This window comes from Condylostylus longicornis, unplaced genomic scaffold (assembly GCF_029603195.1).
Source record: "Condylostylus longicornis isolate FDR11 unplaced genomic scaffold, ASM2960319v2 ptg000001l, whole genome shotgun sequence".
Taxonomy (NCBI): domain Eukaryota; kingdom Metazoa; phylum Arthropoda; class Insecta; order Diptera; family Dolichopodidae; genus Condylostylus; species Condylostylus longicornis.
This window is the reverse complement of record NW_026577970.1, coordinates 8,552,331-8,568,366: the sequence shown is the minus strand read 5'-3', so window position 1 is coordinate 8,568,366 and position 16,036 is coordinate 8,552,331. Positions and strand designations below refer to the sequence as shown.

General features: G+C 23.5%; 1 protein-coding gene across 1 annotated transcript; it reads right to left on the bottom strand.

Moving 5' to 3' along the window:
• Nucleotides 1-3,715: 3,715 nt before the first annotated feature.
• On the bottom strand, nucleotides 3,716-6,383 carry LOC129613318 (centromere/kinetochore protein zw10-like). The gene is made up of 5 exons (XM_055527348.1): nucleotides 6,021-6,383; nucleotides 4,869-5,948; nucleotides 4,471-4,804; nucleotides 4,112-4,377; nucleotides 3,716-4,051 (listed from the first exon to the last, which is right to left on the bottom strand). The coding sequence occupies exons 1-5, from the start codon at nucleotides 6,219-6,221 to the stop codon at nucleotides 3,839-3,841; spliced, it is 2,094 nt and encodes a 697-aa protein (XP_055383323.1). The 5' UTR covers nucleotides 6,222-6,383; the 3' UTR covers nucleotides 3,716-3,838.
• Nucleotides 6,384-16,036: the final 9,653 nt, after the last annotated feature.

Sequence of the window (16,036 nt, the reverse complement as noted above, 5' to 3'; positions counted from 1 at the left end):
CGATTAAAAATGAATTTGATTAACATTTTATTAGTATGTCACCTCAAATTTTCAATTTTTGTGCAAGAACCAGACAATGGATTTTTTTGTTTTTGTTTTTTTATGTTTGAATAAACGATTTATTTATCTTTTCGTTATAAAAAATATTGAGTTTTATTAGCATTTCAAAATATATTGACACATTTTCCAATAAATATTATGGGTTACTTTTTAAAATAGTTTTTTGTCTCTCCTGAAAAATTTAAAAATTGTTAGTTATCTGGTTTTTGCCCCCACGTCTTCAATTTCTAAATAATTTGTAATTTTGAATAATATGCCCAATATTTTAACAGGAAATCAATATGAATACAAATTTTGTATTAACATTGAATTCCGGATTAATTTATCCTGATTTTTATAAAAAAGCACAATAAATTTTAAGTAAATTTTCTTTTTAATTTTCTCTTTATGATTCCTTTCTTGTGAATTCATTTTTATGTACTGTACGACATAAAGGATGTCCAAAAAGTCATTTATATACCGCTATTCTATTAGACACGTCACTTTTTTTTGGTATTCTACTAGACGCAAAATATGTGAAAGAAGAAGCGAGACTCGAAATTATTTTTAATTAGACTGGTGACAATAAAAAAAAAGCGTAAATAATAAATTAACAGTAACTTAGAGAAAGATAGATGTTTTCGAACTTTTTTTGATTTTTGTGTAAAAGCAGAGGTAAAAATGAAAAAGAAAATTAATAAATTGAATTTTCTATTAACTCGATTAAAATTTGAAAAATATGAAATTGTTTCCGATTGGTTACTTTTACATTGAAACTAATAAAATGAAAATTATTTACACTGAAAATAATAATGGATCGCGTCTAGTAAAATAAGGCTGTAAGTATATTTTGTATCTCAAAAGTAAAGACTAATCGAAATTTATTTTATTTATCAAGATTCAAGACCTTTAAAGCTTCTTTGTACATTAATCATTTATATATGCCCATGCATATATGAATACATGGCTTGTACACATGAAATGCAATACTATAGTACCATATTTATAGGAAATAATTACAAAGGTTAGTACGTAGATCTAAATTTCATATTTAAAATTTATTATTTTATGATTAGAGCTATTAGAATTAAAATTTTCATGCTTTACCTTACCCACATTATAATATTAAAATTCTTTAAAGTTCTATATTAAATTGTAATTCTAATTTTATTAAATAACAATTTAAAACTTTAAGCAACAGCAGATATTTAATCTACTTTAAAAGGAATATAGGCAAAGTTTTAATGATTCATATTTCATATTCATTCGATTAAGTCCAGAATGAATAATATCAACTAGATTACTAAACCACGCCTGCTTTGAATTTTGATAAAGATTTTTGATCACAGAATTTTGAAGGTTGTTACAAATAATTTTTTATCTATGTCATACATAAGAATATAAAAACTAGACTGGCTCCAGACACAAATATAATCCTTTAACATATTATGCAATAGAATTTATATTACAAGTATGTACTAACAAATTTATCTTAAATAAAAATAAATTAATATTTAGAAAGAAATATGTACCTAGAATTACATAGAAGAAAACTTTTACTTTAAGAATTAAATACAGCCAATATGTAATAGAATTATTACAGAATTGCAACTAAATTCGATTTGTTAGATGAGCTTCCACATGTTTCAGTTTTCAAGTAGGTACTACTTTTGCGTTTGATGGTTTTTTTCCTGCAAGTGATTTGAATTCATTATTATTTTAAATACATGTATAATTATACTTTAATTTATATGTATATTTATTTACTCTACTTAAATACATTTGTGGAAGAATAATCTTGTCTTATTTGTTTCAAAACAATAGGAAATTGCCGAAATAAACCAATCTTTTTTAACGAAATTTTAATTTTATTTTGATTTAATATGATGAATGAAATCAATATGAATAAAGCTTTTTTTTTACTAACATTTTAGTATTTAAAGTTTCAGATAAATATTCCTCGTATGAATAAAAAAAAGCAATAATAAAATGAGAGGCTAGATGCCAAATAGGACCATATTTTTAAGTTGTATCACATGTACAATGTACGTGATTTTTTTACATGAAACCATTTTTAGACTTATAATAAAAGGATTTAGTTATATTTCTCTATGATTCTAAGAAAAATATAACCGAATTAAAATCTTACATTTTTATTAATAATAAATTACAAGTTTTTCATTTCGTTTATGATTTTGTTCACACGAGCTCTACTCTTCTATCTAACATTATATAATTTTATTTTATAGGTACGAGTTTATTTACAAGAAATATAAAATATTTTCTAGAAAGTTTCTTTAAAATAAGAAGAAAATGAAAATATTAAAATTTAACGCTAAATTAAATTTAATTTAGTATTGTTTTATATTAAATTTCCTTTAAATGAAAAACAATATAAATAAATTTCTTATTACAAAATTAAAAAATTTTAAACTGGCAACATGAAAGTATAACCATTAAATCAATTACTTATTTTAAAAGTTGAAGCTTGTTTATTTAAGTATTATATTTGAAAAAAAGGAAAATTTTAGAGTTTACCAAATTTATAGTATGGCATACTTTGGAATATTCGACCTCTAAATTATTTACGTAAAAATAATTTTAAATTTTTTAAAAATAAATAATTTGGAATTTTGTATTTGTCGTTTTCAAAATTATAAACACAGAAATACGGAAATACATGCTTTCAAATTTTAAATTTTTGTAGATTAAGAGAAATCTAAAAAATATTTCAAATTTTTTTCAATTACTTCGATTAGTTTTGCATACAACAATAAATTCAAGACATTCATGTATGCTATTAAATTAGTTTTTACATGCAAATGTACAAAGTATTTCAAATATTATAATGCCTATTTTAAAGTATAAACAAAAAAATACTTTACAAGTTTTTAATATTGGAGTCACATTCTGAGCCCTTATGACAGTGTTAAAATATTTATTAAAGCTTTCTATACTATATTTTCTATTCTCTATAATATCTGCATGCAGAACAATGAATAAGTAATATTGTCCAAAATAACCTAATAATTTTTATAAGAAACACTGAAAATGTTTTTGCAATTTAGTTGTATTCTTTTAATATATCGATACAACTGAACGACATATATGTATGTATATAAATAACATAAAATTTTCTAAAAATATAAAAAACTTTTTCTAAACGACTAACTTCTGATACTATTGTTCTTTTATACAAATTTTTGTATAAAACACGATGACAACGCTATTTTTCGTCTTTTTTAATCTTTTTTTATGTTTCTTTTATTTGTAAATTGTATTAACGTTGTTAACTTAAAAGAATTTCCACAAGTATTGTATTTATTTAGCTAGTTATCTGTGTTAGTTAAACAACTTTAAAAGTTTTTAAAAGTAATATCATGAACAAGTTTGTGATATTTTGGTAAAAGAAACAAGAATTTTTCTTATTTCATATTTTCTTAAAATATACTTAATGTCTTTAGAAATTTTTAGTATTGAATGTCACTAAAATTAAGTCAGTTGTTTATACTTTATTGTACAAAGCTTTAATCTATATTTTATTTCATTATCAAAGTACATGAATATATTATGAAAATTATCAAAATTTTATGTAAATATAATTGTAGTTGTTCTATTTCTTCTAGCATATTTTCATTCATCTTACGATCTAAAATAGTTCAGTATTTAATTTTGATGAAAAAATTACTTTATTAGTCTAACTATAACAATTATCGATTATTAATGTTAACAATTTTTGTGTGAATGAAAATTACTTTAATTTCATATTTCAATGAAAAGCAATGAAGTTATATACATTTCAAATAATCAATGCTAATGCATTTGCTCTTCTTGTTGTATTTTGGAAAAGCGCTCTTATTAAATGTTTAATTTCCTCGGCTTTAAAATTCAATGTTAAAGGACCTTTTCCTTCAGACCATTGCTCAGTAATATCCAATAATGAGGCACCTAATATCATTTTCAACTGCATTAATTTCATCCATGATTTTACTTGAAAAACTTCTTTCTTATCCTTTAAAACAAAATATATTAATTTATAATGTTTAAGGTATTTTTTTTTATATTTCATTACTTCAAAAACTCGTGGTGCTCTATCTTCAATAATGCCTATTATTTCAACAAGTTCATGTGAAAGTGATGTTGAAATATCTTCAATTTTCATAATATTACGTATAATTTCATTAAAGAAATCATTTAGTAAACCGGAAACTTGTTTATTATAAAACGTTTCGGGTAAAATTTTCTGCCACACATTTTTTAATAATTCTAATTGACGAAGGCATTGTCTTGTAATTTTCTGTGGCCCAATTCCAATATCTGATACAGCGTCAGTTAAATCTAGAAAAAAAATAAAATTTAGATTTTTTTTAAATTCTAAGTTAAAGTATGTACATTTTAATTCACAAATGATGTAATAATATTGAAACTTACCAAAATCTTTCAAAATATCATGCAATTGGGAGTGTTGAGATTTTACTTGATTTGAAAAATATTCGTTTCCTAGACTTTGTAATGACTGCGCCAATATTTGGAAACCTTGAATATCTTTCTCGCACGTTTTAGTTAACCAGTGAGCTAAATACATACAATTATTGTAAAAAAGAGCTGTTTGTTGTGGTATCATATTTAACATTTTTTCATGATATCTTGGAACTTCGATCATATATTGTTCAATAATGGACGATATTACAGATAACCTCTCTGATTTTTCTTCTTTTGAGGCAAAAGCTTCCTCAATAACATTTTTCATTACAGATATTAGTTCCTGAAATTATTATTTTTTTTTTAAATAAATAAATATTATCTAATTTTGATAATCGAAAACTTACAAGAGAACTTTTTGACACCATACATTTGGGAAATAAAAAGGGATCCCTTTCGAGTTCGGAAGGTGTATTTTTCTCAGCAACTAATATCATATCATGTAAATCTTTTCGTAAAATATCAACTGTATCATGTAATATTTTCGTTGTAAAACGTTTTCTAAATAACGTTCCAACACTCTCTGTAAATTTTATTAACTCTTTATCATTAGTTTCATTTATCAAATACATGTCGGAAAGAACTTTGCTAAATTTTATCACATCTTCTTGTAAAGTAGATTCCCTCATTTCATCTACAGATTTCGGGATCGCATACATTAAACAATCGTTTATTAAAATATCAAGAACTTTTACTTTTAAATGCTCAGCGAAAACATTCATTACAGAAACTGTATCGGAAATTTGAACATTAATGTAACTTAAGCATGTTAAAACTGCTGTAATATTTTCAAATACGGTCTTATAATTAACTCGTAAAGGTAAATCAGTATTTGGCTCTGTTATATTATAAGACAAAAGTAATTCAACATATTCTTCACTACAATCGTCGTTAAAATCTAGAGATACTGTTTTTGTAATAATTGGATGAAAAACATTTTTAAATAGGAATTCACACATTTTACTTGCGTTATATTTAGCACTAAATAATGCTACTGCAACATCATTTAATTTGTTTTCATCTTTTGATATTTTTAAAGTGATGGATTTAGTATTTTCAAACGATTTTTCTTTAAGTTCTACTAACTGTTCAAAATATTCTTTAAGATTATGTAAAAGCATTTCATATTCGAAGTGATATTTTATTTTGATGTTCTTGTAACATAAAAGACGAGGGAAAATCTTATCTTTAGGATCCATAATTAAATTTTTTAATTTTCCTACAATATCTTTTACAATGAGGAATTCTTGTCTAGATTTTTCTTCTTCCAAGCATTGAAATAATTCATCTATTTTTAAGATTTTATAAGTTGTTTTTAAACCTAATGAGATTTCTTTTAACTCATCTTGATATTGTTGTATTTCTTCATTTGCTGATGCCAAATGCTGTTTATCTTCATTTTCAATTTTTTGGAGTAAATCATCAACCTTAAATTAAACAATGTAAATCAATGTAGACTTAAAATTCTAGACAAAATAAAAGTACTGTAAATATCTTACTTCTCTCACTAGTTTCTCACCCTCATTCAAAAGTAATTCATTGGTTGTAAGATTTGGAAGAAATTGTTCATAATTTCGCTCTATATAAATTTTTGTTTTTTCTTGATATCGTTTGATTTCAGCAGAAATTTTAGCTAAATTTTTTTTTACATCCGCATTATCACTACAAACATTTGTTATTGTTTCTCTTATAGAAGTCATATTCAAATTGGATCACTGCAAATCTTGCCAATTTCAAATTTATATAAACCAATTTATTTTCAAACAATATATGTAGATAGCACAGATGAAAAAATTGAAACTGAACTAGATATTTTAAAACAATTATAATAAATTCACTAATCCATAGAGTTTGTTTATAAAATTTTAACTGTTGGCATTTGCGCGTATGAATTAAATCTGACATATTATATGACAGTACTTGACATATAATAACAAAGACTCTCAAACTGTTTGCGATTTTTTCATAGTGTTGCCTTAATGCTGTTATTGACTCTTGTAGTATATTACTGACTCATATTTAAATGGAAATGGAAAAAATCTCAGAACTAGTATTATTTGAAATCTCAAAAATATATTTGAAAAAAATTTGACAATAAAACAAAAAACATTAAAAACAGTTCTTAAGCTTACTAAATGTGGATAATTTTTTAAATGTGGAAAATATTGTCGAGTCGATTAGTTATGCATGTCCAATTTTGCTTGATTTTGTAAATGCTGCCTTGAATGTATTTTATATGTACATATAAAAAATTGCTCTGTTTTTCGAAGCACTAAAACGACATTGCAACGGCACTAAAATCGCATTTATCTGAGGATGACTGTATAATTATACATTTGAATAGATTATTCCTAGAAGAGACAAATCTTGAAGCGATAGTCATAGTTTATTGTTAAAACTTGGTTAGTATTATTGTGGACACAAACCAATTCGTTTAATTGTCTTGAAGATTCGATTGTGTTTTGTTTTTTATAACCTACGAACGCACTAAAACACACATTATATACATAGTTTCTCGTTTGTGACTTGCAAAAAAATATTAAAATTATCATTGCAAATATTTATAAATCACTTGGTATGAAACTCTTTCGAATTTTAATTAATATCATAATTAAATTACATAATTATACTTACATATGTACATAATATGTATGTAACATAGGTATTATTTTCCCTTTTTCCCTTTTATTTTTTAATTTTCATTCACAAAAATATAAGAATTCTTAAATAAAATTGTACGATTCCTTAACATAATCATATTTTTCTATCCTTTAGCACTTTTAGTAATATTCTTATTTTATATTTGTACTCATTTGATATTACATGTATGTATATATTTTTGCATCACTTTATAATATTTGAATATGAAAGTACGTATAAGAACACATATTTCATGTAATTAGGATAATTTTGCTCGCGGCACATAAGGATCATTAATTTTCATAAAAATCGTTGATATTCTTAAGGCCTTTTTGCGGAATTTCAATTAATTTTGTTACCTTTTGAATTTTTGCTCTTTTTCCTTTTTGATATTTTACAATACTTAAACTACTATACAGTGCTACCTTAATAAGATTAAAAAAAATATTCTAATGGCATTGGTGAACAAAATTATTTAAATAGGGATAAATCGAGGAAAAAAGAAAGCATAAAAGTAAAAAAACCAAAATACAAAAAATTATTTTCTGTAAGTATCATAAATTGGCTTAAAAATTTCATCTTTATATTAATATTATTATTCGGTATATATTTTAAACTAAATTGAATGGCAAACGTTTGATAATCAGAGCCCACATTTTGCTTTAAAAAGTTATAAGAAATAATTGGAATTTTATCTTTTGTGTGTATTAAAGAATTTGTAAGGTTAATTTTTTTATGCTTTTAGTTTTTGTTTTATAAATGTTAAGTTTATCCTTAATTCTTTTGCATATTTTATTTTAATAAAAAGAAAAAAATCGGTAATACCAAGGACATTGTATTCTACGGTCTTTCATAATTCTTTTATTATTTACATAATATTATGTATTATATTAAGAAATTATTTAAGGAATATAAAAAAATTGGTTTTAAATTTATAATACCTATACGCAATGTAATGTATAAGGCAAAATGCAACGTAACTTATGTAACGTATTAAAACACGAATCAACGGCAAAAACCAATTATTTCTTTTGTAAACAGTTTTACAAAATCTACTGTTTTACTTAGCATATTTTACAAACCAAAATTCGCTGAAAACAGCGAAAATTCACAAGAGAGTTAACGTTATGACCTTTTGTAAAAATATTATGTAACTCTACGTATTCCGTATACGAATATGTATTTTGAACAAATTAACATAAACTTTCTCGAAATGTCATGTAAATTTTCGGTAAACCAGGCGGCACAGTATCTGTTAATTAAACAGATGCTGCGATCTACTCCTTTTTAAAATAAGTCACAGAATATTTAATGTATCACAAAAAATGATTGTATTAAATATATTAAATTTTACATGTTTACTTATTTTTGTTATATGAATCCTTTAATTAGTTTGATCAACCATTATGTTATATAATATTATTTAATTGTAAGTGTATGTATTTAAATTTTCCAAACTTTATTAATCTGAATTGTGGGATAAGAAAATTTATGTAAAACAAAAAAAAAACAAAATGGTTTGTCTTAAAGTTCAAATGGATTACGAGTATAACCTATAAATAAGATTAAAACAGAATTTATTGTTTAAGCAATAAATGTGGGTACCAGGTTTGAATTACTAAGTATTACCAATATAGTATAATAAACTTTAATAAATAATAATATTATTTTGGAATGACAATCTTATTACATTTTCGTATATTATTATTTTCAATTTTGGGATTCAATAATTATTTTAATTTTCTTAAATTTATAGTTTAATTATTTTCATCAACTTGAATTTTTGTAATCAAAATGAAAATATATTTAATAATAAATTGCATATATTAAAAATATTTTAAAAATAAAAATTTTAGTTTTATAATTTTTCTTAAAATATTATCTAATTTTAGCTTGGGTTTCAAATCAATTGATATTATTTTTCTATATTAACATTACAGGCAAAAATCTGGTATAATTTGAATGCGATGAGGATCATTGATTGGAGGCATTCTTTTACTATTTTTATTTACAATCATTATTTACCATATTTTATATTTTATGTGTGTAAAAATTTAGAAAATAGGGTTTTTAAAATTTCAAAATGTTAGGCCTATTTTTATAGCTATATTATAAGTAAGGTCTGAATAGCTGGTTTGAACTATAGTTGAAAACTGCTATTTCCTTGATTTTCTCAAATTTTAATTTCCTTTCTTTATAAAATTTTTTCACAAAAAAGTAAATAAGCTTGTCTATTAATATTTGAAGTGTTTGAAAAAAAATCCGAAGTTTGTCATATTTATTTCCCTTTTACTCTTTTTGCTCTACTCAAATTATCAGCGAGTAAACCATGTCCTTTTGGATGCAATCAATCATAATTGCAAAATTCGATCGTGTATAGGAATAAAAAGATGCGACAAGGTGCCATTTTATAATTAACATTATAAATTTCCCATGTTTCAAAATAATTTTAAAAGAATTTTTCTATTAAATTTTGGTATTTGCAAAAATTTATTTCAAATTTTAATAAATTTATGTATACAGCTATTGCTTCATTTATTATTATCAACCAAATAAGATTGCATGGAGTAATAAATTTTTTCTCATTTGTTATGTACGATTTCTACAATTTCACGATTATTATTTATAGTTATTACCAATAAATCCTTTTTTCTTGATATCATCAAACTTAATAAATACATTTGGGATTGTCATCAATTATTATCTTTCTCATATTTTTATGAACCCGATATTTTTTTTTTATAGCAGGAGAGAATAAGGTTTTAAGAATACCATCAAAAATAATGTTATATTGTCGTATTTAGAATCCCTTGAGATTTCTCTTATGTTTTCTATAAGATAAACTAATAAAAATGAAAGTTATTTTGTTTATTAAGAAAAAACAATGTTATTCTTACACTATATGTAGATATATGTATGCAATATAAGAAATATTGAATTTAGTAATTTATATTACACAAATTAAGTTGCTGTTATTAGTAGGTCAATCGTTGTTAAAATTTTTCAAAAAAATTCATTAAGAGTAAAACTGTGATGATATCCTGTGGAGAATTATTGTTAAATATTGATTTGTATTCATACAATTTTGGATGTGCCCGATTAAATTTTGTTAGCAATATTATTTTATATTAAAAATCAATCTCGAAAAGAAAAAAAAATCAAGAGTAACCGCGATTTCAATTGAATTTTCAAAAGATTATTTCCTTAAATACTAGCTAAAGCGTCTTGAATGCTAAATTTCTTAAAACAGCAGACTAATTTTATTCTTAAAGGATTAAGATTTGAGTTTTTTTAACAATCTGACCCTCAAATTATAAGAGCAAGAAATTTTATAGAAAGCAGTTACCCAGTTGTTGTTTTATACATTACAATTACCAGTTTATGTAAAATCTTACAAAAATCTTAACTGAATCTTGAAGTTAATAAAAATTTATTTATTTTCAATCGTTTGAGTTTGATGAAAGCTATGTAATTGCAATAAAATTTTAATTCTTCATAAACTGTTTTAATTAAATAAATCTCTGTAGTAAAAATTTAATAAAATTATGATAAATTCATCATAAATTTAATAAAATAGACAAAAAGGACACACGATTTCTTCAACAATAGCACTTACAATAACAAAAATCTATTTGAAAAGAAAACGAGGATTCCACCAATCGAATATATACGATAAAGTTAGAGAAAATATTAATTGAAAACAATTTGTAACAATAATAAAAGTACAAAATGAAAAAGAAAACAAAAAATGAAAACCAAAAATAATAAATTCTTTTAACACCGAACACAAAGAAATAATAAAGATAAATTACAGAAAAGAAAGAGAGCAAGAAACAAAATTTTTTTTAAGAATGAAATGGAAAAATTCTTAATAGATGGCAGGCATATAAAGTTAAAACAAAACATAAAGGCTAATTTAGAATAAGAATTATTTAAACTTTCTTTTCTCTCTCCCTCTCTCTCCCTCACTCTCTCCCTGGCTCTCTCTCTCTCTATTTCTTTTCCTCTTTCCATTTATTTTCTTAAATTTTTTGTTATTTTTCTTAATTTTATTTTTCAATTTTAATTTAAGATAAAAGAACTTCAAAATAAAAAAGGAAAGAAAATAAAAACCAAACGGTAAAAGTTTTCTTTTTCAATTCAATTCCAGTTTTTGCAACTCGATTTTCATTTCGTTCTTTTATTCAATTACCGATAATATTTTTTTTTGGCAGAATCTGTTCCAATATATTAAAAATTTTTTTAACCTCTACTTACCGTAGTTTACTTAAATAATGCAAACTAGGAATTTCAAAATGGTATCGATTAAGGCCAAAATTAAAAGCAAAATAATTACAATTGAAGAACTGGTTAAAGTTAGATTTTCAGTTAACAAACTAGACTTTCGTAAATTTTGCTACCGTCAAGTTTATGTAACCTTTAAATTATATTGCAAACTCTGCCAGACAGAATAGGTATTCCGTATTTTGTTTGGGACCTATAAACACTATATGGGAGCGGAAGGGTTAAAATACTAATAGAACTTGCTTTATAACTTTAGGAATTTTCTCTGATTGTGGTTAAATATAATATTGCAAAACATTCATGTTTCATAATATTTTTAAAAAAGAAATTCTGCTGAACATTTTTCTAAAACCTAAAAAATTTTTTTCTTTCATTTACTTATAAGAATTAAAATAATTTTGCGAAAGTGAAAATTTAAATGAATTTATTTAGGAGAATGTTAAATATTTTGTATAACAATTTTTAACCGGTGATATAACAATATATTTAAATTTTATATAGAAAATAAATATTAATTTTTCTATAAGTAACTTTAATAATATTTCTTGAAATAATAGATAGGCACATACATACATATATACATACGTATAACCTCAAAAACATTTAAAGAAAGTGAAAAACTTTCGAGGTTACTCTTGATTTTTTCTTCTTTTGTTATTGTTTATTTTACTTATTATTTGTGCATAAATTTTAATAATAATTTCCCCTCAGTCAAGAATTTCATACTCGTTCTGCTTTAATTTTTGTTTGTTTTCTATACTTTTTTTTTCTATACGAGAAAAGCAAGAACATCGTCCGATAAGGAAAAATGTTAACAGAGAAAATGTTATTCAACAATATAACGATAGAAATGATGAAAAAAGTTGAAACAAAAAATGTCATCAATCAAAAAAGTATTTAAAAGTACTTAGAAGACAGAGAAGAAAATAAGAATTTCACTTTCGTTCGTATAGAGGTGCCAAAACCATCAAAAAATTTAAAAGTATACGCGTAAAGGCACAATCTATGTATGTATGTACTTGTATAAAAAGAACAAATTTTTAAAAAATTATAGCTAATAGCACTTTTATTACAAAAATTGTGTAAAAATATGAATTGAAAATCCAATAAGAATTTAAAATAACGAAAACATACCATAATAGCAATTTCGGTTGGTATGATAATTTAATGAAATAAAAAAATAAAGAACAGGGACTGTAAGTAAATATGCATATTAGTTATAAAAGATAAAGGCAGGGTTTACATGTCAAGCATTAATTATGAATTTTGTTTGATTTGATCAAAATTAATTGTGTAAAGATCCGTGGATTTTGTTTGGTGAAAAAATGCAACGTCATTAAATTTTTGTCATAAACACAATCGATGAATAATATTGGACGTCTCAACTCAGCCTAAGTATATTTTATTAAAGTTTCAATCTACTTCTATCGTTTACATATGTTACTCGTATAACACTGTTAAATTTTGTAATATATCAAATAAAATTTCAAATGATTGCCACAAAAATTTACATCAAGAATGGGATAGCAACATTTGAAAAGTTTAATTTTGTTAGGGGGTTTAGTCCTTTTTAGCAAAATTGTATTTGTGTATTCAGAGACTCCAGAATAACATAAATATTCAGTTACAGAATAACATAAATTTCAGAGACTCCAAATATTGTAAAATCTTGTAAGAAACTCCAAATTTTGTAATAAGTTGATTTCTAATTACATTTTCCTTTACATTAATGCCATGTTTAGGGAATTTTATTTGTTAGGACCGTTTTGTGGAAAATTGTATTTTTCTGTAAATTATTTTGTATCTGTTATAAATTTTAATCACCCTGTATGTAATTCCTCAAATTCATTATACGCACGTTGTGATTTTTTTAAAGCCTTAAAGATTTACAAGTTTTTTTTTTGTGATTTTATTTTGAATAATATATTTTATAAAATTTTTGTAAAAAGAGTTAAAATTTAGGCTTTAAAAGTTTAATTTGAAATAAATTTAAAATATTCTGTTCTTTTATTAAAAATACTTAAATATATATGTATATTTAGAATTGAAAGTAAAATTTTACACGTAACAATAGTAAATTTCTGTTGACAAGTAGATTTCAATTGTGGACAAGTGGATTCACATTGTTTTTAATTATGTGATTCACCTTAATAATCATGAATGATAAGTTAAAATTATAAGCAGGGTGTTATTCCCGTATAATAACTTCAACGAACATATGTATATAGTCAAATACTTCAAAAAACAGCATTATAAACCAAACATTGAATTTGTTATTTTTAATATTAAAATTTATTAAAAAATAACAAAATATTTTTCGCACGTGAGTTTTATTTTTAATATGAGAAAAAATGTTCTTACCCTTACAAAATAAAAATAAATAAAATAAAATTTTGATTTCTAATTTTTCATATTTTTGGAATAAATAAAATTTTCTTTAGATTCCATAATTCCAAGATTCCAGGAATGTGAAAGTAAAATAAAAATAAAAAAATGTATAGCTTATAATATAGGGAAAGTAAGAATTTATTTTAAAAAAATTATTAAATTTCAAAAAGAACAGTCTAAAAAGTTTTCAAAATATTAAAAAGTGAGGTGAAAATTTGGATTCTTTCGCGATATTATTGTGGATATTTCAATTGAAATATGAAAATTATCAATTTTTAAGATTATAAAAGACAATTTTTAAGAGAATTCCTATGAATGAAAACAAATTGATTTTAAAGTCAATTAGGTTTATACAAAGGTCATCATGAGCTAAATTAAAAATTTAATATTCTTTGATTAAGATTCTATAAAAAAAATATTGATTAACATTTATGTGGTTGTTCCTTTTAAGCAAAACGTTGTTCTAAAACTTATATTTTCTAAATAAAAGATTTGATTTTGTATTAGAATATTTGACCAGACTTTAGTATAGAATAAAGTAAAGCCAAACCAATATTTTGTAATGCACGTTTTCTTTCGGAAAATGAAAATACTGCTTCGGAAAGCAATCTAGCTAGCCACTACATTATTTAAACTAATTTCATCCATAATATTATAACTACATAAATACAAAAATATTGCATACATTTAGGATGAGCAAAAAAAAAATTGAAAGAAGCGTTAATATAATAGTTTAATTGGAATTTTACGATTTTCGATAAGCTATAACTTGAGAAGGAAGTTAAAATTTTCTAGGAAAATAAACTATTAATAAATATTTAGAAGTTGTTAAAATTTTATATTCCTATAACTTATCGTCTAGAAGAAAAGCAGCGTCGAAAATTTGTAAAATTCTATTCCGCGATAGAAAGAAATTGAGGGACTGTAACTTTTAGAGGGAGGGAGTGAGATAAAAATTTTCCTCTACGGAAATAAGTTTCTAATAAAGAGGAATTTATATATAAAATTTTAGATCTCTATCTTGAAGCGTGTAGAAGCTTTTTAAACAGACACACAGACAGACGGACGGACGGATAGAGTGAAAGTAATAAGCGCTTTTTTCAAATTTTTTTTTGGAAAAGTGTTAAAAATATTTATTTATTTGAACTTTTTGTTTTGCACATTTAAAGAATATTATAAAATTTGGGCCAGAATTTCATGAAATCATGAATTTTTTGTTGATCCGCAATTATTCAACAGCTAAATTAAAAATCGATTTTTCTTCTAGAGCTACGGAAACTCACACTTTTTCACATAAAGTGGGGGAAAGGCAACCTGTATGCTTTGCTGTTAAAAGATAACTGTACTATTATTATCAATAAAATTATAGAATTAATATAGAAAAACAATAAATATCTTTAAATTGAAAAGTTAAAAAATTACCAACATTTTTAATGAAAAATGAAAAATTCGTCCTTGGTTATCTAATAAAAAAAAACGAATTCACCACATATAGAGATCATAAAATACACTTTTCTTTTTTATTATAATATTGGCAATTTTCTTACAAACATTTTTATAACGTGACTGCACAAAATTACAAATCAGCAATTTTTTTTTTCATACGAATTTTTCACAAAATTAAAAAAAAAGCAATTTTTTTTTCTCAATTCTTTGAATTACAACAAACCCTTAAACCAGTATGAAGAGAAACTGAACAGAAATAAGGAAAATGTTAAGCCTACAAGTATGTAGCAAAAATTTTTTTTTGTATATTTTCTTTATGTTTTTAATAAACATAAAAACTTTTTAGACACGTAAAACAAATTGATTTACAACATAAATTTTATTGAAATTTTTTTCATATTTAAAATCTTATACTTTTGTACTTTTAGTGTTAAACTTTTATTTTTGTTGTTTAGCCTTCATAATATGAAAAAATTGATCAAGATTGTAGGGCAAAACATATTGACTTTATTGTAAATATTTTTATTAAGTAAAATTATTTTGAGTTTTTTTTTTTTGAAAAAAGAAAAACTTGCATGCCTCTTAATTTCTTTTGTAATTTTTGAATTTTTCTATTGAATTCCTTTTCATATTCTTGCAATATTTCTTTTAAAATTGAAAAGAAGACATGAAAGAGCTAGTAGAAGGCAAAATTCAAATATAAATTGTAATATTCTTTTTTTTATTAAATCACACATTCAAACAAATATTTAGTCTT

Bases quoted from the DNA above. Each gene is read 5' to 3' on its own strand.
- LOC129613318 (XM_055527348.1), bottom strand. From the start codon at position 6,221: ATGACTTCTATAAGAGAAACAATAACAAATGTTTGTAGTGATAATGCG. The intron at 5,949-6,020 runs GTAAGATATTTA...GTTTAATTTAAG, and splicing joins GTGAGAAACTAGTGAGAGAA to GTTGATGATTTACTCCAAAA. The intron at 4,378-4,470 runs GTAAGTTTCAAT...TTTTTTTTCTAG, and splicing joins TGATATTTTGAAAGATTTTG to ATTTAACTGACGCTGTATCA.